The sequence below is a fragment of the Taudactylus pleione genome, unplaced genomic scaffold (genome assembly GCF_031769625.1).
Source record: "Taudactylus pleione unplaced genomic scaffold, aTauple2 ptg000390l, whole genome shotgun sequence".
NCBI lineage: Eukaryota > Metazoa > Chordata > Amphibia > Anura > Myobatrachidae > Taudactylus > Taudactylus pleione.
The window spans coordinates 392,422-420,404 of NW_028284791.1; the positions used below are offsets into that span (position 1 = coordinate 392,422).

The following is a 27,983-nucleotide window of genomic DNA, read 5'->3' on the forward strand; positions in this document are numbered from 1 at the left end:
CACCTTGTGCTGTAGTGTTAGTGTATTACACCTTGTGCTGTAGTGTTAGTGTGTCACACCTTGTGCTGTAACGTTAGTGTATCACACCTTGTGCTGTAGCATAAGTGTATCACACCTTGTGCTGTAGCGTTAGTGTATCACACCTTTTGCTGTACCTTTAGTGTCACACCTTGCACAGCGTTATTGTAGCATAAGTGTATCACACCTTGTGCTGTAGTGTTAGTGTGTCACACCTTGTGCTGTAGCTTTAGTGTATCACACCTTGTGCTGTAGTGTTAGTGTATTACACCTTGTACTGTAGTGTCAGTGTGTCACACCTTGTGCTGTAGCGTTAGTGTATCACACCTTGTGCTGTACTGTTAGTGTATTACACCTTGTGCTGTAGCTTTAGTGTCACACCTTGTGCTGTAGCGTTAGTGTATTACACCTTGAGCTGTAGTGTTAGTGTATTACACCTTGTGCTGTAGCTTTAGTGTCACACCTTGCACAGCGTTATTGTAGCGTAAGTGTATCACACCTTGTGCTGTAGTGTTAGTGTCACACCTTGCACAGCATTACTGTAGTGTTAGTGTATCACACCTTGTGCTGTAGTGTTAGTGTCACACCTTGCACAGCGTTATTGTAGCATAAGTGTATCACACCTTGTGCTGTAGTGTTAGTGTGTCACACCTTGTGCTGTAACGTTAGTGTATCACACCTTGTGCTGTAGTGTTAGTGTATTACACCTTGTACTGTAGTGTCAGTGTGTCACACCTTGTGCTGTAACGTTAGTGTATCACACCTTGTGCTTTAGCTTTAGTGTCACACCTTGCACAGCGTTATTGTAGCATTAGTGTATCACACCTTGTGCTGTTGTGTTAGTGTATCACACCTTGTGCTTTAGCTTTAGTGTCACACCTTGCACAGCGTTATTGTAGCATTAGTGTATCACACCTTGTGCTGTTGTGTTAGTGTGTCACACCTTGTGCTGTAACGTTAGTGTATCACACCTTGTGCTGTAGTGTTAGTGTATTACACCATGTGCTGTAGTGTTAGTGTGTCACACCTTGTGCTGTAACGTTAGAGTATCACACCTTGTGCTGTAGCGTTAGTGTATTACACCTTGTGCTGTAGCGTTAGTGTGTCACACCTTGTGCTGTAGCGTTAGTGTATCACACCTTGTGCTGTACCTTTAGTGTCACACCTTGCACAGCGTTATTGTAGCATAAGTGTATCACACCTTGTGCTGTAGTGTTAGTGTGTCACACCTTGTGCTGTAACGTTAGTGTATCACACCTTGTGCTGTAGTGTTAGTGTATTACACCTTGTACTGTAGTGTCAGTGTGTCACACCTTGTGCTGTAACGTTAGTGTATCACACCTTGTGCTTTAGCTTTATTGTCACACCTTGCACAGCGTTATTGTAGCATTAGTGTATCACACCTTGTGCTGTAGTGTTAGTGTGTCACACCTTTTGCTATAACGTTAGTGTATCACACCTTGTGCTGTAGTGTTAGTGTATTACACCTTGTGCTGTAGTGTTAGTGTGTCACACCTTGTGCTGTAACGTTAGTGTATCACACCTTGTGCTGTAGTGTTAGTGTATTACACCTTGTGCTGTAGTGTTAGTGTGTCACACCTTGTGCAGTAACGTTAGTGTATCACACCTTGTGTTGTAGTGTTAGTTTATTACACCTTGTGCTGTAGCGATAGTGTGTCACACCTTGTGCTGTAGCGTTAGTGTATCACACCTTGTGCTTTAGCTTTAGTGTCACACCTTGCACAGCGTTATTGTAGCATTAGTGTATCACACCTTGTGTTGTAGTGTTAGTGTGTCACACCTTGTGCTGTAACGTTAGTGTATCACACCTTGTGCTTTAGCTTTAGTGTCACACCTTGCACAGCGTTATTGTAGCATTAGTGTATCACACCTTGTGCTGTAGTGTTAGTGTGTCACACCTTTTGCTTTAACGTTAGTGTATCACACCTTGTGCTGTAGTGTTAGTGTAGTACACCTTGTGCTGTAATGTTAGTGTGTCACACCTTGTGCTGTAGTGTTAGTGTATTACACCTTGTGCTGTAGCGTTAGTGTGTCACACCATGTGCTGTAGCGTTAGTGTAACACACCTTGTGCTGTACCTTTAGTGTCACACCTTGCTCAGCGTTATTGTAGCGTAAGTGCATCACACCTTGTGCTGTAGTGTTAGTGTGTCACACCTTGTGCTGTTACGTTAGTGTATCACACCTTGTGCTGTAGTGTTAGTGTATTACACCTTGTGCTGTAGTGTTAGTGTGTCACACCTTGTGCTGTAACGTTAGTGTATCACACCTTGTGCTGTAGTGTTAGTGTATTACACCTTGTACTGTAGTGTCAGTGTGTCACACCTTGTGCTGTAGCGTTACTGTATCACACCTTGTGCTGTACTGTTAGTGTATTACACCTTGTGCTGTAGCTTTAGTGTCACACCTTGTGCTGTAGCGTTAGTGTATTACACCTTGAGCTGTAGTGTTAGTGTATTACACCTTGTGCTGTAGCTTTAGTGTCACACCTTGCACAGCGTTATTGTAGCGTAAGTGTATCACACCTTGTGCTGTAGTGTTAGTGTCACACCTTGCACAGCATTACTGTAGTGTTAGTGTATCACACCTCGTGCTGTAGTGTTAGTGTCACACCTTGCACAGCATTATTGTAGCATATGTGTATCACACCTTGTGCTGTAGTGTTAGTGTGTCACACCTTGTGCTGTAACGTTAGTGTATCACACCTTGTGCTGTAGTGTTAGTGTATTACACCTTGTGCTGTAGCGTTAGTGTGTCACACCATGTGCTGTAGCGTTAGTGTAACACACCTTGTGCTGTACCTTTAGTGTCACACCTTGCTCAGCATTATTGTAGCGTAAGTGCATCACACCTTGTGCTGTAGTGTTAGTGTGTCACACCTTGTGCTGTTACGTTAGTGTATCACACCTTGTGCTGTAGTGTTAGTGTATTACACCTTGTGCTGTAGTGTTAGTGTATCACACCTTGTGTTGTAGTTTTAGTTTATTACACCATGTGCTGTAGCGATGGTGTGTCACACCTTGTGCTGTAGCGTTAGTGTATCACACCTTGTGCTGTAGTGTTAGTTTATTACACGTTGTGCTGTAACGTTAGTGTGTCACACCTTGTGCTGTAGCGTTAGTGTATCACACCTTGTGCTGTAGTGTTAGTTTATTACACCTTGTGCTGTAGTGTTAGTGTGTCACACCTTGTGCTGTAACGTTAGTGTATCACACCTTGTGCTGTAGTGTTAGTGTATTACACCTTTCGCTGTAGTGTTAGTGTGTCACACCTTGTGCTGTAACGTTAGTGTATCACACCTTGTGCTGTAGTGTTATTGTATTACACCTTGTGCTGTAGCGTTAGTGTGTCACACCTTGTGCTGTAGCGTTAGTGTATCACACCTTGTGCTGTAGTGTTAGTTTATTACACCTTGTGCTGTAGTGTTAGTGTGTCACACCTTGTGCTGTAACGTTAGTGTGTCACACCTTGTGCTGTAGCTTTAGTGTCACACCTTGCACAGCGTTATTGTAGCATTAGTATATCACACCTTGTGCTGCAGTGTTAGTGTGTCACACCTTGTGCTGTAACGTTAGTGTATCACACCTTGTGCTGTAGTGTTAGTGTATTACACCTTGTGCTGTAGTGTTAGTGTGTCACACCTTGTGCTGTAGCGTTAGTGTGTCACACCTTGTGCTGTAGCGTTAGTGTGTCACACCTTGTGCTGTAGCGTTAGTGTGTCACACCTTGTGCTGTAGTGTTAGTGTATTACACCTTGTGCTGTAGTGTTAGTGTATTACACCTTCTGCTGTAGTGTTAGTGTGTCACACCTTCTGCTGTAATTTTAGTTTGTCACACCTTGTGCTGTAGTGTTAGTGTATCACACCTTGTGCTGTAGTGTTAGTGTGTCACACCTTGTGCTGTAACGTTAGTGTATCACACCTTGTGCTGTAACGTTAGTGTATCACACCTTGTGCTGTAGCTTTAGTGTCACACCTTGCACAGCGTTATTGTAGCATTAGTGTATCACACCTTGTGCTGTAGTGTTAGTGTGTCACACCTTGTGCTGTAACGTTAGTGTATCACACCTTGTGCTGTAGTGTTAGTGTATTACACCTTGTGCTGTAGCGTTAGTGTGTCACACCTTTTGCTGTAGCGTTAGTGTATCACACCTTGTGCTGTAGTGTTAGTGTGTCACACCTTGTGCTGTTGCGTTAGTGTATCACACCTTGTGCTGTAGTGTTAGTGTATCACACCTTGTGCTGTAGCGTTAGTGTATCACACCTTGTGCTGTAGCGTTAGTGAATCACACCTTGTGCTGTAGTGTTAGTGTATCACACCTTGTGCTGTAGTGTTAGTGTGTCACACTTTGTGCTGTAGTGTTAGTGTATTACACCTTGTGCTGTAGCGTTAGTGTGTCACACCTTGTGCTATAACGTTAGTCTTTCTCACCTTGGTTATTAACTAGTCACATTTCCACTTACTAATGGGCTGTAACTGGGTTGTAATGGAGAATAATCGGGCTATAATGGGGCATTTAGTTAATTGAGGGCGGCGTGACGGAATTGCGTGCTATGCAGGGTTGAGCAAATGCGGAATTATGATATTTTCAGACACAACTTTTATACCATGTACAGATCTGGTGCCAGTGCGGACTGACAATGATGCCACCCATGTGTACGGGGCAGTGCAGTCACATCGATAAATACAACACAGCTTATGGCAGAATATGGGCCTGATTCAGCAAGGAGAACCAGTGTACTCGGCCGCTGCGTGTATATGCTAATCAATGCATACGCACGGCAACCGCAGCATAAGATGCAGACGCCCAGCACTACACAATGCCGCCCACTTCCCTTTACTCAAAGTCTGAGTAGTCCGCAAGACAGTGGAAACATCGATAACATGCCGCACAAGGACAGCACACAGACACGCAGGCAACACACAGACACGGAGGCAGCACACAGACACGCAGGCAGTACACAGGCAGCACACAGACACGCAGGCAACACACAGACACAGAGGCAGCACGGAGGCAGCACACAGACACGCAGGCAGCACACAGGCACGCAGGCAGCACACAGGCACGGAGGCAGCACAGAGGCAGCACACAGACATGCAGGCAGCACACAGGCACGGAGGCAGCACACAGGCACGGAGGCAGCACACAGGCAGCACACAGACACGGAGGCAGCACACAGGCATGCAGGCAGCACACAGGTACGCAGGCAGCACACAGGCACACAGGCAGCACGCAGGCACGCAGGCAGCACACAGACACGGAGGCAGCACACAGGCAGCACACAGGCACGCAGGTAGCACGGAGGCAGCACACAGACACGCAGGCAGCACGGAGGCAGCACAGAGACACGCAGGCAGCACACAGGCACGCAGGCAGCACACAGGCACGCAGGCATCACACAGGCACACATGCAGCACACAGGCAGGCAGCTTTGCAATTCCGTCCTGGCAATTATGTAAATGCAGCAGGAGGTGCCTGACAGCCGCTGCTACATTTGCGATCCCAGCACTGCGACCTCGGTGCAGTGGCGGACGGCATCGGCCAGCTGAGTAAGAGCTTGTGAGGCCAGGAAACTGCGTCCGTGGAAGCATATCCTGGCCTTGCCACTCCCAGAAAACAGGGACAACAAACACCCATGTCTGTAAATGCCGGCCATCCCTGCACTGCCCCGTAAATCAGACAGAGGCATTGTAGGGGCTGTGTGGGGTCACGCAGAACGGGTCCTGCGCACATGCAGAGTCATGATAATTGGGAATCTATGTAATGTGAAATCAGACCCCGAGTTCCGTGCACACTGTACTACGATTGCGGCCCAAGGAGCGCTAAACGTGAGATGAGCGCACTTCTCCTGATACCTTTAGGCTATTATTTTATGCTTACAAAAATAAAAAAAGACTTAATTGTAAAGTCTCTTCCTTTCCGCATTCCCAGAGGTGTCTCTTCTGTGCACCAGTGTAATCCCTGAGAGGAGACACCAGAGAATGTCAGGCATCAGGTGATGGGCCTCACTCCCCTGGGGGCTAATGTAAATAGATACAGAGCCATCAGCTTCTATGATAGAGCACAGCAGGACTGCTTACAGGATTCTCACCTGTAACAGGATTATTAGCGTAACAATGTCTGTGCTCTGCAAACCAGCAGCAAACAAAGAAACGTTATACAGATACAGAATAATAAATGTAAATTAATATGTTTATTTACATCCAGCTTATAATGAACACGCTCTGGGTGGGGTTTGTACATTTCAGGCAACTCCGTTCTGCTGCAGGGAATAAGTATTTGTTGCATTTTGTTATTCACCAAGAGATCTGCTGCCCATGGTAGGTGAAGGCATCTGCTTGTAACTACAAGTCCAAGCATGCCCTGACAGCCTCTTCAGCAACAATACTCAGACTAAATTTACTAAGTGGCTGGTTCTAAGTCACGGCAGTTTGCATCCCGCCAATTTACTAAGGCCAAAACCGCTGAGAAAGCGCACTTTAGAATAGAATGGAAACCCCGGATTTATCAAGCAGCGATGATTGCTGATGCAGCAGGTAAATGAATTGAATTTGACAGGCAAGTTTGATTGACAGGAAATTCATCCAATTAGGCTATGGAGGATTATGATGTCTCTCACCAGACATAACTCCCCCTGCATTTTAATACACACGCGTGCACGCACACATACGCGTCTATTTGAGGTAAAAACAAGGAAGACAACTTAAAATAAAAATCTCACCGCACTCAACAATCACTTTATATCTTTCTCCTCCACTTACACTACTCACAGACCCACAAAGTGCGAGTAGTCGGCTGTATGTTTCTATGATGCTAGGTGAATGTTGCTTTCTAGAACAAATAGTTAGCATCACTGACTTACAGTCCTATGGTTATGTTTAATTTCTGTCGGGTATCTATGTGGAGTTTGTATGTTTTCCACATGTTTGCATGAGCTTCCTCTGGGTGCTCTGGTTTCTTCCCACAATCTAAAAACCATACTGGTAGGTTATTTAACCCTAGTGTGTATGTGTATGTGTGGGTGTGTGTCCATGTGATAGGGAATATAGGGCCTGATTCAGACCCACTCGCAAGCGGCTGTCCGCTCGCAAGTGGGTCGATGTTGTGCTCTGCGCATGCGCACGACGGCGGGAGCTCCGTCGTGCGCATGCGCCAGACGCGACGAGCGAAGGACTTTCCTTCGCTTGTTGTGTCTGATCAAAGGGGGCGTGCTGTCGATGTTGATTGACAGCACGCCCCCTTTGGTGGGCGTGCCTCCCTGACGGGGGCGTTCCCACGGGAACGCCTCCCGTCAGAAGCCGGCCCACTGACATCACTAGTGATGTCAGTGGGAGTGATTTTGGCTCTGATAGAGCCAAAATCACTCTGGGGCTTGCGGTTGAAAACCTCAACTGCAGGCTCCGGCTCGCAGTTTCGATGGTCGCGATGGTCAAGACCATCGCGGCCATCAAACTGCACGCTCGTATGGGCTGTGGGTGGTGACCCACAGCTATACGAGCGTCCAGGAGGACGCTCCATTTTTATGGAGGGCGGCCCTCATTCAGAGCGTGCGCTCTGCTCAGAGCGTACGGCTCTGAATGAGGGCCATAGAGTGTAAGCTCCACTGGTGCAGGGACTGTTGTGAATGACTGAAATATTCCCTGTAAAGCGCCGCGGGATATCTGTGCACTATGGGCCTGATTCAGAGCCGTTCGCTATTTGTGGTCGTTCGTTCAAAAACAAGGGGTGGCTATTCAAATGATCCGATCGCAAATTGCAGTCTGTTCCCACCTCTAAGTCTGAACAAGCGAGCAAAACATACGCTCGTTTATTTGATAAAAACGCCCCCTGGCCGCACGCACCATACGTCATGTCCGCTATTTATTAGATTAATCGAGTACATCGTACAGCGTATGAACTGCTCGCTATTCTGTGGTTGGTGTTTTCAACCGCTATTTTGCGAGCAGTTCTGAGTTAAACAAAACCAAGTGACGTGGTCAATGACGCTGCTGTATTAATTATGCACTCCCTTAAAACGCCCGTTTTGACCTTTAAGCACGCCTGCGTTCGGATCTCCACTCCCCGTTTTCAAGCACCTTCCCCTGTTACCACCCACATATGCCTCATTCTGTCACTCAAAATAGCAGGCCCTCGCTATATTGCGTACCAACGATTTTCGGCCGCACTGACTGGTTCGCGCATGCGTACTAAAAACCGTACGCATGCGCAGATGTGCGAACATCGCTCGGAACGAGCGTACTGCCGCTAGCGAGTGGCTCTGAATGAGGGCCTATATAGATAACTGTTCATGAATAGATGAATAGATGTATATAGCGTGTATACGCAAGGTAGACAAGGTATAGACAAGGTGCTGACCTTACAGCAGGAAAAATATAAAGTTTTTTATTGGTTTATTATTTGTAAACTGGATTGAGCTCTCAGGTTTAATGCTTCAGCTTAAATAAAGAAACAAGTGACAACATTTTAAATCAAAGCACGGAATGTCGCCCGGGCTCCAGACATCGTAGAAGTAATAACAATTCCCCGGACGCGCACAGGAATGCATCACTAAGAGTGCTTGGGCATGGAGGCAGTGGGGTGGCTGGAAAAAACTGTTTGAATGCCGTGTCACGCGGGCGTGCATAAATTAGCCACTGCGATTGCAGACCTGGTGTAAATGCGCGACTCTCCGATGTACATCGATGGTACCGATATTTACACAGAAGAGCGACATTGGACAGATATGATAAGACAGCAAAGGGGCGTCTGTATGTCGGATGAGCTTTGGCAGGCATTAGCATATTTTAGCAACTGCGATCCTTAGGCGAATGCAGTTGCGATTACATTTGCATCCGCTGCTGAATCGGGGCCTCAGAGCTGTGAGCAAATCCTCTCAATATACATCTAATCCTCTAATGGACCCTTAAAGCAACTCCTTTCCTCCGGGAACTTTCTTGGAGGATCGCAGTTCCCAAATTACCCCATCCAAGCGTTCGGCCAGATTCACCCCTCTGGGGAAGGTCCTCTAGCTGATGTATTAGGCCAATTTTACACTTACAAATCATGGTCCAGAAAAACGTTAAATACTGAATGTAATAACTCCCCCTGCATTTTAATACACACGCGTGTATATAATACACATGCGTGTTATACTGCTGTGCAGTATAACTCTGACAAATGTATTTATTTCTTTAATTAAGTTCTGTTTGTAACTTCTATGTTTCCCATATCAGTTAGCAGGAACAACGTCTCTTGTATAATAATTCTCACATTCAGTACTTTATCCTGTTATCTCTCTCTGGAGCTGGGAAGACTGCATGTACCCTGCAATGAATTACATACAGTCCTTCTCTAGGAACTAGTTAATTGTGCCCGGGAGCCGATCTCTGTACTTATCGCCACCATGAAATGCTCTATTACCCCTTGCATTGGTAACGGTTCTCTGCCTGTCTCATACACATATCACATAGATTTAGCACCTGAGAAGTTAATGTTGGGTAAATAACTTAACTAGAACTTTAGTTATTTTGGCAGCAGAGGCACATGCCTTTCAGCCAAGTGCGGGCAGGAGAAGGTAGTGCCCTAGGGCTGAGCACAGGGAGGAGAAGGTAGTGCCCTAGGGCTGAACGCCAGCAGGAGAAGGTAGTGCCCTTGGGCTGAGTGCAGGCAGGAGACGGTAGTGCCCTTGGGCTGAGTGCGGACAGGAGACGGTAGCGCCCTTGGGCTGAGCGCGGGCAGGAGACGGTAGCTCCCTTGGGCTGAGCGCGGGCAGGAGAAGGTAGTGCCCTTGGGCTGAGTGCGGACAGGAGAAGGTAGTGCCTTTGGGCTGAGCGCAGGCAGGAGAAGGTAGCACCCTTGGGCTGGGCGCGGGCAGGAGAAGGTAGCACCCTTGGGCTGAGCACAGGCAGGAGAAGGTAGCACCCTTGGGCTGAGTGTGGGCAGGAGAAGGTAGCGCCATTGGGCTGAGCGTGGGCAGGAGAAGGCAGCACCCTTGGGCTGAGCGCTGGCAGGAGAATGTAGCACCCTTGGGCTGAGCGCGGGCAGGAGAAGGTAGCACCCTTGGGCTGAGCGCTGGCAGGAGAAGGTAGCACCCTTGGGCTGAGCGCTGGCAGGAGAATGTAGCACCCTTGGGCTGAGCGCTGGCAGGAGAATGTAGCACCCTTGGGCTGAGCGCGGGCAGGAGAAGGTAGTGCCTTTGGGCTGAGAGCAGGCAGGAGAAGGTAACACCCTTGGGCAGAGCGCGGGCAGGAGAAGGTAACACCCTTGGGCAGAGCGCAGGAAGGAGAAAGTAGCACCCTTGGGCTGAGCGCCAGCAGGAGAAGGTAGCGCCCTTGGGCTGAGTGTGGGCAGGAGAAGGTAGCACCCTTGGGCTGAGCGCTGGCAGGAGAAGGTAGCACCCTTGGGCTGAGCATGGGCAGGAGAAGGTAGCACCCTTGGGCTGAGCATGGGCAGGAGAAGGCAGCACCCTTGGGCTGAGCGCTGGCAGGAGAAGGTAACACCCTTGGGCAGAGCGCGGTCAGGAGAAGGTAACACCCTTGGGCTGAGTGCTGATTAGTGACTGGCTGTTCCTTATGTTCACTATGGCATAGTAACTTGTAGAGTCTGAGTTTTCTGACTTCACAGTGTAAACAAACTTCCATCTGAAAATATCATTGTCCATCTTCTACGTCATGCCACCATACTCTCTATTAATCCTCCAGGTACTAATAACAACCAGTCTCTTCCCTGTGTCCTGAGGACGTGTCTGTAGGCATCTCATTGGTTTGTGTCCTTCATGGAAGAAGTTGGATAGAGACAGCCCAGGGTCATGAGGCTTCTCCTCCCGTACGTGGAGGTATCTCACCAAAGATCGGTATCTTATGATCCCTGTGTGTTAGCGAAACCTTGTTGTGTGAGGTTCCCTCTAGTGGGGGCTGTCCCAGGAGCCATGAGCCATCATCATCGCCCTCTTCAGCTGCTCGTAGCTGACAAACATGACAATGTTCCAGGAGCCCAACCTCAGGAACGCCGGCATGAACCTACGGGGAAGAGTCACTGAATTATTACTCTCTTATTTGTTATTGTGCTCGTGTTTTCGTTACGCAATCAGAGAGATGAGCGTGTTTTGTACAGCGAGCAAGCCAGTACTAAGTCTTGGAGAGAGATAAAGTACCAGCCAATCAGCTCCTAACTGTCACTTTACCGTGTTTGAAAAATGACAGGAGCTGTTTGGTTGATATTTTATCTCCGTTCACTTTATCTCTCTCCGTTTATCATTGTATATTTGAGGTATAATCCCCGAAAACACCCGTTTTCAGGGGCTAACCACAAATATTAAGTTTCCTCCGGAAGGAGAGAACGCAGGGACCTGCGGGAATGTGATCCCTCCATTCCCGCAGGCAGCCGCACCCCCTGTAGGTTTCTATGATGCAATGCATTATGGAGATTGGCCCCCACAGCAAACGCCATCTGAAAATGGCTTTAGCCGCTGTAGCCTATGGGCTACACTGCGTAAAATTAGCTGGAGGAGGGTTCCCCGGCAATGGCGGCTGTGCATGTGCAGTCAGCGTGACGCTTGCGCAGCAGCCCCGGTAGCACAATAATCCCATTATAATATATCGTCCCCCTGTTTTTCTTTTGTTCTAATCACTATGGGCCTAATTCTGGGTCCCGCACAAGACCAAATGCGGCAGCGTCTAGAGACTTTCTGCGCATTCGCCACAGCCACCATACCCATCTTTGCGTATGTCCGAGCTGGACGCACCTCGGTCGTTTCCATCCATCAAATGGGATTTACTGGGTGGAAACTTGGCAGCACACGGTACATACTTATGTACTAGGATGGCCTCCTGGACACGTCGTGGGCGTGTAGCCAGAGTTACGCCATACTAGTCGCGTCCATGCCTTTTTTCGTGTGCGTGCCAGTCATATCTCTTGCACCAAGTATGGGATAGGTCGTGGTGATAATAGAGATCTAGCGGACGGAAGACCGGGGGCGGTGCAGTCGCAGAGATCTGTGCGGATAATCTCACTACACCTCCGTTCGCAGCAGCAGACGGAATACAGGCAATTCAGAATCAGGTTCTATGGGGTCTAGTTACTAAGCAGTGTTAGGAGACAGAGTGAAAAGTGATAAGGTGCCAGCCAATCAGCTCCCAACTGTCATCTCACAGGCTGTGTTTGAAAAATAACAGTTGGGAGCTGATTGGCTGGCACCTTATCACTTTTCACCCGGTCTCCTAACACTGCTTAGTAACTAGACCCCTGAATCACACGTTTAGGTTCCCGGTTGGCACTGCTGACCTACCCTTTGTAGAACGCCGTGCTGCCTTCGTTTATCACCATGGTAATTGCACAGTTTAATGCGTTCTTGTACTGGCCAGCTGTAGAGTTCATGTACCGAGTCTTTACCACGTCAACCGGAGATGCCACCACCGTGGTACAGAATCCAGCTCCAAATGCAGCCACAAAGTGACACGGCAGATTATCTGGAATAGTCAGTACAATGGGATTATTCTGCTTGTGTCCCTATCGTAGGTGCTTCTTTGGAAATCAAGATCTGTGCACTGATAAACGTTATGGCTTGTACCATGGAAAATCTACCAGAGGGCAAATACTATAATATTCACATTTTATATTACAGTAATAATAATAATAATAATAATATATACTGCTGTATACAGTGTTCTGCAAATAAACAGCCCCCAGTATGTAACCGCTGTATAGATTATAATGCTGGTGACTGAAGGTCCTATGGACGGTAGTACTACTGTAATAGCGCTGTTATGGTAATGAGTCACGCCTCCAGCTGCATTACTGTCCCGAGCTGTGTCCATGGACACATCATCGTCCCATCTGCGTCCACCCTCCGCCCACTTTAGCGCTAATCTTTTTATTTGGTAAAAAGTTTACATTTTAATCTAAAATACCGTTTAGGGCCCGATTCTGAGTCCCGCGCTGCTGCGACCGCTTTAGTGTCGTTTGCCGTAGTCGCATCTGCATCTTTACGCTAATGCTGGTATCAGCCCTTCCCCCGGTGTACATCCGTGCGTCAGGCTGCGCAAGGACTGAGACGCCGACTTTGTGAGTCTTTAGACGCAATCATTGGACGCACCATGGAAACTTGCACCTGCCCCATGCTAGGCGCAGAATCTACGTCAGAATATGGCCGCCGTATATAAATGAGTTTTATCATACGCAATGAGTTTTAAAACTCCCTGTGTGTGATAATGGTGCTCCAGCCAATCAGCTCCCAGCAACGTTTATCATATGCAACAAGTTTTAAAAATTGTTATATATATGGGCCCCTAAGCATCTCAGGGCCTGACTCGGGGTCTATTTACTAAGCCTTGGAGGATAAAGTACCAACCAATCAGCTCCTAACTGTGACTTTACAGGATGTGTTTGAAAAATGACAGTTAGGAGCTGGTTGGCTGGTACTTTGTCTCCATTCACTTTATCTCCATCTGAGGCTTTAGTAAGTAGACCCCTCAGGGATTTACACTAATGCCGTCAGTGCTGTATCCGTGTACTCACCTGCTGTGTGAAAATATGCAGCCTAGACCTAAGTCTCCCGGTGAGGTGCCTAACCCTAACCTCCCCCCGGGGGTGTCAAACCCTGACCCCCCTTTCCCTAGCCTAACCCTAAGCCCCCCCCGGGAGCCCTGAAACCTAACCCTCGCCCCTCGCGGCTGTCCGCGCCCAGCTTCCCTTTGTTCGGTGTGCTGGGCGTCGGGCTCCCGGCGTAGGTATAATGACAGGCGTCAGGATTTCGACACCTGTCATTAGTACCCTGCCGGGATTTGATAGTCGGGAAGCCGGCGGTCGGCCTTTCGACCGTTGGCTTCCTGACGGCATCCCATCTAAAATAGGCCCTTACTTTGCAAACCGTTATAAGACATGTCCGTGACCTTCCCATAACATGCCCATTAGCCTATCGGACAAACCATGAGATGCACCGTCGAAACTTGCACCAGTCCTATAGCAGGCACTGTACTGTATATCCATCTGAACAAGGCGTCCTGCGTGAGCGGTTTTGCGTCTTTAGGCGCAAAACCGCGTCACAGAACAAGGATGTCCATCAATGGATGAAACCATCAATAGTTTCCCGTTGCTAAGCACCAGTGGAGACCATTGATGGTTAAGCGTTTGATGGCCATCCCTAATGACCTCTATCATACCTGCCAACATCGGAGGTTTCCAAAGCGGAATGGGGGCGTGGCTAAGGCACACAGGGGGTGTGGCCATACCCCCAACAGATGGGCCACGCTTTTTGTACTCATGGCCTTGCCCCTCGCCACTTTGTTCCAGAAATTGTTTTTATGCCGCCTGTTGTAGAGGTACCTGCCTCCCAAAATGATGCCCTCCAAAATTATGACTGTCCTGCCTACAGCGGTAAGTTTGGGAGGTATGTGTCTGGTATGTTCACTCTCAGAGGTTTCTCCTGGTTTACAGCAAAGCAATTAGTTTTGGTGAAACATTATGGAGATGTCGCTTATCATTATATAACACCAGTTCCCCATATCTGCCTGTAATATTCTGCCACCTTCAGACTCGGCCGACCTGGAACGTTTCTCTGCCTGCACAGCGACAATTACCTGTCATTAGCTTATGGTTTAGTATGGCTTCCTTGATGAGGTCATAGGTGACCAGTTCTGCGCAGTTTACGATGGCATTGCGGGTGATGTTGGGCAGGGTCCCTACACAGGAGAGAAGGAATGGGTGAGTCACTAACTATATTGTGTCAAAAAAAAAAATGCACAACATGTACAGTATATACGATTTCATTTGGGCTTGAGTGTTGCTCAGGTGTTGGAGATTGTCAAATTTATTAAAGACCGTTATAATGAGATTGTGATCATTTGCCGTGAATACTGTACGCCGACAATTTTTAACCACTATTTTATCAAAAAAACATCCGAATTGTAAAGTGAAATATCAAACGTGAGAGGGGGTGAAACCTGTCCCTATTTATTATTAGGAGACGCATTATGGAGATATAGGATTTTATATAGCCCCCCAAAAAATGGCATTAAAAAAATTTATAGGCAAAAATTTGGCATTATCGGTAAAGCATTTTGTATAATAATTTTGTTGAGTTAACACCTTTTCCTCCTTTGATAAAATGCGCTTTCATTTACTTTAGATAACTTTTGTGAGCGCGGCCCAGTGATTACATAAAAAAAAATTCTGTTTCTTTTCTGATGGTTTTCAAATACTTTGTGAGACCATAAATGAAATTACTGCGCATTCCGCTACCTTTCCACAGTCCTCGGACTCCCTCCTCCTTAGCGATGGTCTTGTAGGCGTCTACCGTCCCATTATACCTCCGGTTACCATCGATGAATTTCACATGGGCCTGGAATCTCACTTTCACCACATCCGTCGGCTGGGCAAAGGTCACGGCCAGGGCCCCCGTTGTAGAACCGGCCAGCAACCGGCAGGTGACTCCGGAATCTGTGACACGAGAGGGGGGATTGTGTTCAAAGAGGTTCTTACCCAAATATGGGCCTGATTCAGCAAGGATCGCAACTGCGATTACAATAGCGATTACGCATGCAGTCTCACTGCGAAGATATGCTAATCTATTGCGATCCCTATGCCGTTGCAGCACTACATAAGGACGCCCACCTTACCTTACACACATAAGTAATGTTTAGCAAGACTGCATAACCATCGAGTAACATCGCAGCCTCATGCACACTTACACAAGCTCTGACTTACTTACACTGTGAGTACTCAAGCTGCGTAGGGCATCGCAGTTGATAATTTATGCACGCCCCTGCAATGGCGTTCAAACAAACTAACACGCCTGCGTTTTTCCGACCACCCCCAAACGCTGACGGCCTGTCACTAACTTTACAATGGATTCATCTGTGCATCCGTAATTGCAATGCGTTCGCTGTGCACGCGCAGTGCCGCTTATATGCATGTGCGATGGCAAACAATCGCTCGATGTGTGTTCGTAATCGCGATTGCATTCACATTGAACATAGGGCCTGATTCAGACCCGCTCGTGAGCGCTCGGGTTCGATGTTTGGCCACTGTGCATGCCGGAGCCGGGTCCGGCATGCGCATGTACGAGACCCGGCCAGCGACGGGCGCTCCGTCGCTACGGGTCTTGCACCAAAATGGGGCGGCTGTCGATTTTGATTGACAGCTCGTCCCGTTTTGAAGGCGGGCAGAGGGGGTGGCTACACAAACGGAGGCGTTCCCGAAGGAACGCCTGCCATTTGTGGGAGGCACCACTGACATCACCAGTGAAATTACTGCGCATTCCGCTACCTTTCCACAGTCCTCGGACTCCCTCCTCCAGTGATGTCAGTGGTGAGCTTCCGGCTCTATTTAGAGCTGGAAGCTCACTGGGGCTTGCGGGAACGAGACTCTACCACAAGGGTCTCGTTGCAAGCCCCGATGGTCGCGACCATCATCTAGCCGCTCGGAAAAGCTGTGGGTGGTCACCCACAGCTATGCGAGCGGCCAGGAGGCCGAAACAAAAAACAAAAAAAACGCCCTGATTCAGAGCGAGCGCTCTGAAAGAGCGTCCGGCTCTGAATCAGGCCCATAGATCACACACATGACAAGAAGTGAGGATGGAACAGCACCATGCCTGTAAATTGTTGAAGTTCTCTGCTGATTCCAAAACCGCTACAGGCTGGAGCCCCAAAATGTGGAAACGCGAAGCAAAGATTCTACTCACTTTCTGAGTGGCGACAGTAGAACTGCTTCACCGAGTCGTACAGTCCGATGCGGATAGATGCAAAAGTCATCTGTCGCTGCAGACCGGCCACCAGCCCGTTGTAGAGACTGGACGCTCCCTCCATCTTCACCATGGTGGATATTGTCCCCATCACGCCCTTGTAGTGGACAATTCTGAGGTTGGGTTCGGCCAAACACTCCCCTTGGATCTACAGATGGGACGAGGACCGAAGATAAATACAAGACTTGGATTACGGAGATTTATTTTCTATTACCTAGAGGTATACTATGACGCCAGCGCTATAATAACACTTTGTGGCCTAACCCACTTTTATCCTGGTACTTGGATATTTCTGGTAAATGGGGTTCACGTAAATAAACTGTGTGGCGTTACATGATGGTGGATCCTACCAGTGTAGTCAACCCTTTTAGTTTATTCCTCAAGCCCGCACAGTACATGGTGGATGCCGAAAAGTTGTACCTGCAGTCGGACTTTCGCCGTGTCGAGAGGAAAGGTGACTAAGTCCGCGATACAGGCCGCTGATCCAGCACCCACAAATTTCACCATGAGGGTGGGAGGAACGTCTGAGGGCTTCAGTCCAACCATCTTCCTTCAATGCCAGACAGGGCCGTGGGTCAGTGACGAGTGATACGTTGCAGCCGGTTACCTGGAAAGATACCACATTATACTAAGAGGGCCATAATAGGTTACACAGTAGCTGCAAAATTAATCTTTACCCAGCATGTCTGCCCTGATCAAGTTTTCCCCCTCCATGATTGTTCAGCTACTCTGACACCACCATAGATGTGGCCCCAGTATGAGAACGACACTCAAATATAATCCGATCAATACGATCGGGATACTTGCCTAAATTGTATACCTCACTTCTGGGAGATGTGGTGCTTATGCATGAATAGAAGTGGTGGGTGTGACTTGCTGATGGGTGTGACATCATCCAGTGGGCGGGGCAAATCATATGATGACGCTAATTGCATAATTGCGCCCTTTCCCACTAAGCTTGATGAAACGAGCTGAGCCATTGCTGCGGGTCTATATTAATCCTGTAGGAAGATAAGCGCATCTCCGGGAGAATTCCTCGCTGTCCCAGGAGTCCGGGCAGGGCCAGATTAACAATGGGGCGGATGGAGCTACAGCTCCAGGCCTTCACATAAAAATAGGCCCATTGTCATGACAACATGATGTTGACTGGCCATCTGCTCTCCACACGGTCAGCCATAAATCATATAGTAATAAAACTGTATTTCTATTTGCCTCACAAAATGAAGCATTTTTTTTCTTTTACATAATTAGTGCATAGAGGTGTACACGCCCACACAGCACTGGTCACGCCTCCTCTGCTTCTCATAATAGGCCCTTGGTCATTTTCAGTTCCAGGCCCATGTGGCCCTCAATCCGGTCCTGAGTCCGGGAGATCTCACCCTAATCCGGGAGGGTCGGATACTATTACTACTATTATCAGCATTATAGTTAAATGTGGTTAAAAGATAAACCATTATGGGGCTGATTTTGAGTGGGGCGCAAGTGCAAATGCGTATGAGCATGCGTAACTGCAAATTGAGCATGCACCGCAGAAAGCAGATGCTTATTGCGCCATACTATGCCGACGCACGGGGAGACTGAAAGCGCAGGAGGATTGATCTGTCAGATGACATAGCTCATTACCCGAGTGTGGGGGGACGTCCAACTTCCGACTTCTGTGCGTCCGACTCAGCCCCAGGCCCTATCTGGTTGTGCGCACTAGCCGGCCCCTTTATGGACAGTAAATGGTCTATCCGCTCGGCCAAAGAGCTACATTTTTGGATCTCATCTAATCGGCCACCTATGGGTGCTACCACAATAATTCTGTTTCCCTGCACTTGAGCCAAGTTGTGGGATCGTCCCTGTGCGGACACCTGACGCCAGCACAGAATGCCGATTTATCTCTGTCACTTGGTGACTGGTGCCACTGTGCCTGACAGAATGGGCCTGATTCAGAGATGCACGCAATCCGCTCGCAGTGCCGATGTTCACGTTGAGCGATTGTTTTGCAACTACGCAAGCGCAAACATTTCTCATAACCCAGCGGCGCAGATGTTACCCAAAGTTTACGCACAAGGCGCTGTTGCGATCGGGACAGAGGGTATAAGAAATGTGGTGGAGAACTGACGGGCGCTCAAGGGCGGGGCTAGAGCACGCAAAACTGGGCCGTTCACTGGGCGCGTAATGGGAGCGTCAACGGAAATGGCCGCGTTCCCAGCCGCAAGCATAGGGGGCCGCGGTCAGACGAAGAAACTGCATCTGCCATGAAGCTGGTGCAAGCTTCTGCGGTGCGACCGATGGCCAATCGGTATAAAAAATGGGCGTCTCAGTCCTTGCACATTGGGTGGCAGGAATGTGCACAAAAGAAGAAGTTTGCAGACGGGCGATCGCCAATAGACGCTGCTGCGTTCAGTTTTGCGTGCATCTCAGATTCAGACCCAATGGCCTCTCTCAGGTCCTGATTCAGAGGTAGATCCATTGATGATGTCTGCGCAGTTGAGCGACTTTTTGCTACTGCGCGTGTGCAAAAAAAATCTGAAACCCCCCCACGGCACATGCGTTCCTCTGAGGCTGCTGCATATGGCAGTGCTGGCAGTAGGAGCGGCGAGGCAAAAACCATGGGGTGACTGGAAGGTGGCCTGAGGTGAGCACGAAAAAAAAGGTGTGTTATGGGAGTGTCGGCGCCGCGTCACTGAACGCAAAGCCGCAGCCCCAGAGGCCATGTGCAAAGGAATTCCAAAAGTAGACACTGCGACTCCTGTAGGCTGGTGCACTGGATGGCGGGAGTGCTCAGAACCACCGGTGGAGCTGCGCCATTGAATGTGAGCGCCCCAGGGCTTGCACTGGCTGGAGCGCGCTAGTACACAACAAGTAAAAGGCTGAAACTGATATTTGCATATTATTATCGCCGCTGCGACTTTCCAAAAAGTAACAATCGCGTCTGCAATAGCGTCCGTCTCTGAATTAGGCCCGCAGAGTGCTAAACCTGCCAAAGGATGCTTTACCACAAATATGGCAGCAGGCATTAGACAACTTATCCGCACAACTTGTTTTCCTTGTGTGCTGGATTCGCTTCAGCTTAGAAAGTCATGTGATGTTTACAGTGAAACCTATGTAATAAAAGTGACAGCTTGGGGGAATATATCATTGTGCAGTAAAGTAATGACAGGACATACAGTATATTTCTCTGCATTGTGCAACTTGCTGCTGGCTAAACACTTTCACGTGGCCTTAAATTACTTCATGTTTCTGACTGTGAAATGTTTTCCTCTGTATGTTTAGTTACTGAGCAGAAATCAGTGTCTGGGAATCTAACATAATATATTCAGTAGCCGACTAGCACAGACACCTCATAATTATGACCTATTTCCTATGAAATAAGTAGGCTGCACTCTCATCAATATTGGTTGACCCCACAAAATGGCCTCCTCCACTGGCGACAAGCCTAGAGGCATGCCCGGTATGGAATGGTTCCACACATTTTCCACACGCTTCCTTCAAACTTGCTGACTTTTTTATACCTCTCCTCTCAGGGAAATGCGAAGGATAAGGAAGAAAAAAAAAAGATGGGCGCCATGGTAGCCAGGAGTAGTATGATGGCGCTGTCCACATTGTTTGGTGGGTGGGGCTTGATTATGCAAATTGCATCATCATTGCTCACCTAACAGGCAGGTTAGTGCCCTTACAAGAGAATTCCCTGCTCTCCCTAGAGTCCAGGAGGTCTCCCCCTAATTCGGGAAGCACCTGGACATCCTTTAAGCAAATGTTATGTCTTTATTGCACCTTGTAGGTCCTGGCTGCGTTGTCATTGGGGCCTACTTATCATTGTTCGTCGTACTGTGGTATACTGGATACGTGACCAGCATCGATATCGACAGCGGGGTTAATACTGGCGATAACGGGGCTATCACCAGAGGTAAACACTGCGATAGATAGGGGACCCTGTGATATATTTTTGGGCTCTTTGCCCAATTATAAATAGGCATGTTTGCACTTGAATATGCAGCTGTGCATTACTGTGTATAAAACATGGCTTTATGGCTGTACCCGCTGCCAGCTGGTGGGTGAACTGAGTACACACAAGGCAGGAATATGGGGCAAGGGTGAGACTTGTTGACTTTATATCACCACCGGGTGCTATGAAATGTGACCTCGCCCAGGTATGCTGACCCGCGAAGAACGTGGTGAGGAGACGTAGATATCACAGGGCCCACGAGCCAGTAACGGGATAAGTCACCCACCGCCCTGCCAAGTCAGATCTGGAGTCACGTCCTGTGCTGACTCTGTATACCTCGAAGTCACGGTAACACTAATGCCGCCATACACGTTACATATCTGATTTCCCTGTTCACTCCAACGTAATTCCAAACATTATAGAATGTGTGCAGCGCTGCATTCCCCATCGTCTCATCAATGCGCAACTTCATTACAACGTACAGCCAAGAAAATGAGAACGCAGAAAGCACGCAGGCAGCTTTGCAATTCCGTACTTGCTAATAAGCAAATGCAGTAGGAGGTGTACGACACCCCCTGTACGACATCCACTGTATGACACCCCCTGTATGACACCCCGTATATGACACCCCCTGTATGACACCCCCTGTACGACACCCCCTGTACGACACCCCCTGTATGACATCCCCTGTATGAGACCCCCTGTACGACACCCCCTGTACGACATCCCCTGTACGACACCCTCTGTATGGCACCCCCTGCTGCATTTGCGATCCCAGCACTGCGACCGAGGTAGCAAGCTGGGATCACCATCATGACCTATGGTGTGTTGGTGGATGGCGCCAGGCCGCCGGCCAGCTGAGTAAGCTGAGGCTTACTCAGGCTAACCGGCTTGCAAGGCCAGGAAACTGCGCCCGTAGACGCAGTCCCTGGCCTTGCAACTCCCGGAAAACGGGGACGCCACGCCCCCGTTTCGGGGAACGCCGGCCTTCCCCGCCCCCGCCCCACCCCTTAAGGCAGAGGCATAGAAGGGTGTGCGAATTATCACGCAGGACCCGTTCTGCACATCCGTATACGTGCAATGCTGAATCCGGACCTTTATCATTAGCTATGTTAAGATTAGTCTATTTTAATATTATTTTAAGATTTACGCATCGATCCTATTTTGACCCCGCTATAACCCTTCTTACGCACAGACGCTGTTTTATGGACAGTCTCACACACTACTCTATTCCGCCATAGAAAATAATCTCTTTCATTCATTTTCTGAGAGGACAAAACATATATATATAAAACATCCCAGTCAATTCCTCCATTCAGTTGTTAATCCCGTGCCGGGTGTGACTGAAACTACATGCGGACAGATGCCTAACAAACATTGCTAAATATAGCCCCTGTCAGTACTTAATAAAGCATAACGTATATCAGCAGGACAGACGTACGACTCACAATTCACACGGATTCATATTTATCATTACCGTGCGCATAATTACTCACAACAATTCCAGTGATCTACGCTGCAAAACATCTCAGTGTTATTATCTAGCGTAAATCTCATGGAAATTCCCTGTTGCGCTCAGTTTACGTTGTGTGTAGAGGATAATAGGGAATTATATATATCTCCCAGGAAATCCAAATTAAGCACCTGAACAGCAGGCTTTAAGTAAGACAATAACATAGTGGCACAAAACTGGCGAAACAGAAAAGTTTGGAAAACCTGGACACGCTCTGGAACGACAAAGGTGGCACCGCGCAGGGCAGCCATCTTAAAACTTTTTTTTGCAAAACTTGCAAATATTTCAACTGTGAAAAAGTGAACTAAATATTGTCTGAAATTTACTGAACTAAACTGTATAAAGAAACTGCAAAATAATAACCATTCCCGCCATGGTCTATTCTGTGGTAAGAGAATAAACGTAATGCTAAAGTGGATACATAGAGAGAATAATAGATACTGAGCCTCCCTACCTGTGATGTCCAGTAATCCCCGGGTGTCTCTCTATGAATCCAGCAGCACAGAGCAGTGTTGGTGGGATGATGCGGGGCCTCTGTATTTATACCTTGGTGGTCACAGGACCCTCATCTTGTTACAGTCTCCTGGAACAGGGACAAACAACAGGGATCACTGACAGGCAGCATCGATGAACCCTCTGTATAGGTCAGTGGTGTAAATCACCAGCCTGAGGCCCTGTCACCAGTTAATATGAAATAATGTTGTTGAATCTGAGCTATGCAGCCATGTAGTATGTGAGGGTCATGGGAGCCCTAACAGGAAGTCTGATGTGCATAGGAAAAAAAGCTTCCCCCAACAATCACGACCGCTACATGTCGTAATATCTTAAATATCTTACAGTTCTGAGTGTAGAAATTGCCCATAACAACCATCAGCTTCTAACTATCATTTTATAGAATGTACTTGATAAATGCAACCTCAAAGCTGATTGGTTGCTATGGGCAACTTCTCCACTGGTCCCTTCTCCACTCTTTTCACTGCTGGATACATCACCCCCGTAGGGGTCTATTCATCATCCTTGAATTTATACAAAAGCATGTGATAATTAACACTTTCACATACTTTTGTATAAATTAAGTGTCAGGGCCATTCATCAAGTTCTGATAAAAAAAAAATATTTTTTTTTTCGGAACTTGGTGTTGTTACTGTACGCCATCCCCAGATGGCGTACAGTCCCCGATAATCTTCACGGTCTGCCGTTTTTACTGCATCCTGTGAGGATTTACATGGCAGACACTTCAGCCAGCTGAGGGATCTATTCAGATCCCTCCCTGCTGTAACTGCACTGCAGAGCCCCGGGAGTTGAGGGAGAGAGGATGCGCGGGGGGGGGAGGGGAGATTGTGCCCGTCCAGGATCCCGGCGGCGGCAGCAGGTGAGAGGGAGCAGGGAAGAGAGGAGGCTCCCAGTGCAGGAGACAAGAGAGAGGGAGCAGAGGGGAGAGAGGATGTGGCGGAGACAGAACGGACACCGGGGAAAGGATTGGGGGGTGTTTACACACAGCAGCGTGGTTGGGGAGGGGGCACTGGCTGCGGGGAAATGCATGGTGAATGCCTCCAAACAGTTTTTTAAACTCGTAGTGAGTGTAAAACATAACTATCACAAGTGATAATGATGTAATGATGAATAGAGCCCTAAGGGGCTCAGCGCCCACCCTGCACAGCGGGAATTCCCAATTTCATGTTACGCACCTGTTACAGTTTTCCGTTTTGTCAGTTGCCTCTTCTCTCCCGATATTTAAAATGTGTAAACTCCAAAACGATGTGTCTGTGTCATGTTAGGGGGGCGTCCACATTACAATGAGTGTGATCACAACTCCAGAAAATAATGGGGGTATGTGTGTGTGCAGGGTGTTACACGGAGCCCTCCTGCCTAAGTGGGAACCAGTCTCATCACAGGAGCCCTCTCAGTTACCAGTCTCTGTGACAGCACTAGGGCTCTTCCTTCTGAACTCCGAAGTGCAAACTGGAAATTAGGATAATAATTAAATGAAAATAGCACTTTACTGTGTGCTGCTCGTGGTCCCAGGATGCCCTGTCAGGAATATCTACTTGGGTAGAACCAGGGGCACTCATAGGTGGTACAGGTGGGACACATGTCGGAGAGGGGCTACGCTGGTGTGGGGGCCTGCCTGGCATGGCTGCATAAGATGAGACTGACGGCAGAAGGACTTTCCCTGACACATCCCTTGTTACCTAGCCCTCCTCCTCCCTCCACCATCATTATAAAGAGGAAATCAGTTCCTCCTGATGGTCAGAGCCCAGTCTGCGACTGCTGACATCACTGGCACAGTCTGGAGTACATGTGCCAAGTGCAAAGTGGGGCTTACTGGGGGATTGGGGGGTTAAAGCTACAATGGAGTCTTATGGGCAGAGGATTGGGGGATTAATGCTACAAAATGAGGGGGGGTTCAGTATCAGAATTTGTCAGGGGGACACATCATTCTTATGGTATAACTACAAGCACCAGCCTCCCAATCGCATTGCAAGTATACATAACGTGCCGATCTGTCCTCCCAGCTCCTGCCACCTTATACCCGTACAGTATGGCCTACAAAATGCATTTCCAATTTGGAAACAAATTGTAATTAAGATTCATCGTCCTTTCAGCTGCTGAAAAGGGGAACGTGTCCTTCCAGCACAGATGGGGTTAATGACACCGCCGCGTCATGGATACTTAGTTCCTAGAATATCACATCATACTAAACATTAGGAATCGCCTCCCTCTGATTGGTCAGCGGGCGTGGAGCTCAGCCAATGGGATCTGGAGGCTGGCAGAGGGCTTGGTGCTGGTATCATAGTGACCGATATGTAACAAGTTGTTTACTGGGAAGGAAACCTGATGCCTGGAGTTATTCTAATTTTCCCTTCCTCCAGGAAGAACACTATATTCCCCAGCACGGTGTCCCGTGTGCCCACCAACACGACGTCAGTGGAACTTTAGAATGTGCTGGTACACAATAGGCTGAGACCTGGCCTGGCTGCTGACGTGGCATTATACCGATAACTAGACCGGTGTTAACAACCACTTACCTCCCAACATGACCCCTTCCAGGAGGGACACAATGCTCTGTTCCTGGACTTCCCTCTTAATTTATGATCGCCGTCACCTGTGCTGAACTAGTTAATTGATAAGAAAGATGTTTCAACACAGGTGACAACAGGGCCGTATTCAATTAGAAGCGAAAAGCCGTTTTCGCATGGTTTTTGGCGAAAATTTTGCCTGAAAATGTATCTCCGTATTCAATTCCAGTCCGTTTGGGGCAATAATGATAAAAGTGGGGGGACAATCTAAACAACTAGTGAAATAAGGCTCTGGGGGTGCTCTAAGAAGGGGCCACTTGTTTTTGGGATTGCAGGTGCTTGTGATAAGGGACAGATTATTACTGTCCCTTATCACGAAACAGTGAACAACTAGTTAACATTTGTACTATCACTGTTTATATCTATATGTATACATAACTGTACCTCGGTATAGTTGATAAACATTTTACATGGATAATATTTGCCGCAGGCGGTTTTAATGTTTACGGTGTTATTGCTGCAGCTGCCGGCTGCGTTTCACTTTTATGCTTCTTCCCCCGCCAGCTGTCACTTTTCGCAGTGCTACGTTCAATGGGCCTCATTCTGAGTTGCCCGCGCGGGGCTGCGTCTCTTGCCGCAGTCGTGTTTGTGTCTTTATGCTAATGCCGCTACAGAGTCCATCTGCAGGTGTAGATCTGTGTGTCCAAATGCGCAAGGACTGAGACGCCCACTCGCAGCATCCGTATACACTGTAATACTGCTTAACAACATCGGTCGGAGCGGTCGCACTATTAACAATATCTCTGTGCATCTGTTTAGCCTGTTACCTCCCGGTCACCACCCATGAACACCCCTTACACTTATTTTTTTTTAATCCCTTTATTTATACAGGTAATAATAGTTGATACATGGTACAACATAGTAGTCATCCATCAAAGATTGTGTACAATTAGTTACAAACGAGGTACTGTTTCCGAAGTAGTGTGTACATCACTTTTCAAATGCAACTATAAATTATTTTTATTTTTTATCGAAACTAAAACATCTCAATAAAATATATGAATTACAATACAATAACATAAGAAAAAAGAAGGGTAGAAATAGGAGAGATAGGGGTTAGGGGAGGTACGGTACACTAAACAACCCAGAGGAGACCAGCTTCATTTCATTCCGGGTAGCGGTCTATGAAATGTAGAGAACCGAGGGTCCCAGGTAGCATGAAGCTTTATCACAGTGTCATGAAGGAGAGCAGTGATATATTCCAGAGGTAGTTCCAGATTCTGCGCTGTCATTGCTGGAGCCTCGATGTGCTTCCAGTTTGTAGAAATCAATAGTTTGGCTGCATTATAAATGTGCCCACAGAGGCCCTGATTCAGAGCCGGACGCTCTGACAGAGCACTCGTTTTGAATCAGGGCCGGGCTTTTTTTTTTTTTGGAACGGCCTCCTGGCCGCTCGCATAGCTGTGGGTGACCACCCACAGCTATAGTGAGCGGCCATGATGATGGTCGCGAAGGTCAAGACCATCGCGACCATCGTGCTTGCGACGAGACCCTTGTGGTAGGGTCTCGTGGCCGCAAGCCCCAGAGAGCTTTCGGCTCAAATTGAGCAGGAAGCTCTCCACTGACATCACTTGTGATGTCAGTGGGGCCGCCCCCAAACGGTAGGCGTTCTCATGGGAACGCCTCTGTTTGGCCGGCCACGCCCCCGGCCCGCCTACCAAAGGGGGCGCGCTGTCACTCACCATCGACAGCTCGCCCCCTTTGTTGCGAGACCCGGAGCGACGGAGCGCCCGTTGCTATCCGGGTCTCGCGCATGCGCACGACGGAGCTGGCTCCGAAATACCGAGCACCCCAACACCAAATATGTGACTTTGGGCCTGATTCAGCATGAATCGCAATGGCAACCACGTATGCAGATCGGACTAGGGTGCATACTGCATATGCGTATGCACCGCATTGTGCGTGCACATGATAGCATTGCGATCGCAATGCGATAACGCATGCAGACAGAAAGCCATCGCAAAGTAAGGGACAGTATGTCAGCATTTTGGGGGTGGTGACGGGGGAGTGGTCAGAGAAATGCAGACGTGTCTGTCAGTGTGAACGCCTTTGCATGGGCGTGCATAAATTAGCCACCGCGACATCATACGCAGCTTGTGTACTCACTGCGTGCAATGAGGTTAGCAATTTCTGATTTAGGATGCAGGGGGAGGTTAGAGTTAGGCTGCGGGGGTAGGTTAGGGCTAGCTAGGCTGCTGATGGAGGGGAGGTTAGAGTTAGGCTGCGGGGAAGGAGGTTAGCGTTAGGTTGCAGGGGGAGGTTAGGGTTAGGCTGCAGGAGGTGGGGAGGTTAGAGTTAGGCCCAGGGGGGGGGTTAGAATGTTGGGGGAAGGGAGGTTAGAGTTAGGCTGTGGGGAAGGAGGGTAGAGTTAGGTTGCAGGGGGAGGTTAGAGTTAGGCTGCAGAAGGAGGGGAGGCCAGGCATTAGCGGGAGGAGGGGTAGGGATTAGGGTTACGGGGAAAATATTCACCTAAACGCCGTTCAGTCACACGTCTGCACCAGAACCGTCAGTCACATGACAGCTGGGACCCAGAAGCCACCACCGCCACCTGGACCAGGTGAGAGAACGCTCGGCCATCAGGGATGTTAGGTCAACATTCTGTCAGGTCGATATGTCATCAACCATTCCACATTCAAAATCCATCACATCGTGTCATGTACCCATTATTACATTATATTATTATAGAGTGATACATATATA

The 27,983-nt window shown here is 48.4% G+C and overlaps 1 protein-coding gene across 1 annotated transcript in view; it reads right to left on the reverse strand.

Annotated features, from left to right (window-relative positions):
* Nucleotides 1-8,406: 8,406 nt before the first annotated feature.
* LOC148507610 (dicarboxylate carrier UCP2-like) overlaps nucleotides 8,407-27,983 on the reverse strand; it is a 98,480-nt gene continuing 78,903 nt past the window's right edge. The window contains exons 2-8 of the mRNA XM_088445838.1: nucleotides 22,658-22,786; nucleotides 17,177-17,363; nucleotides 16,697-16,904; nucleotides 15,256-15,453; nucleotides 14,595-14,696; nucleotides 12,305-12,485; nucleotides 8,407-11,036 (exon numbers count right to left, since the gene is read on the reverse strand). Coding sequence (XP_088301964.1) covers nucleotides 10,922-11,036; nucleotides 12,305-12,485; nucleotides 14,595-14,696; nucleotides 15,256-15,453; nucleotides 16,697-16,904; nucleotides 17,177-17,302 — 930 coding nt within the window. The 5' untranslated portion in view covers nucleotides 17,303-17,363; nucleotides 22,658-22,786 and the 3' untranslated portion in view covers nucleotides 8,407-10,921. The remainder of the gene's footprint in view (nucleotides 11,037-12,304; nucleotides 12,486-14,594; nucleotides 14,697-15,255; nucleotides 15,454-16,696; nucleotides 16,905-17,176; nucleotides 17,364-22,657; nucleotides 22,787-27,983) is intronic.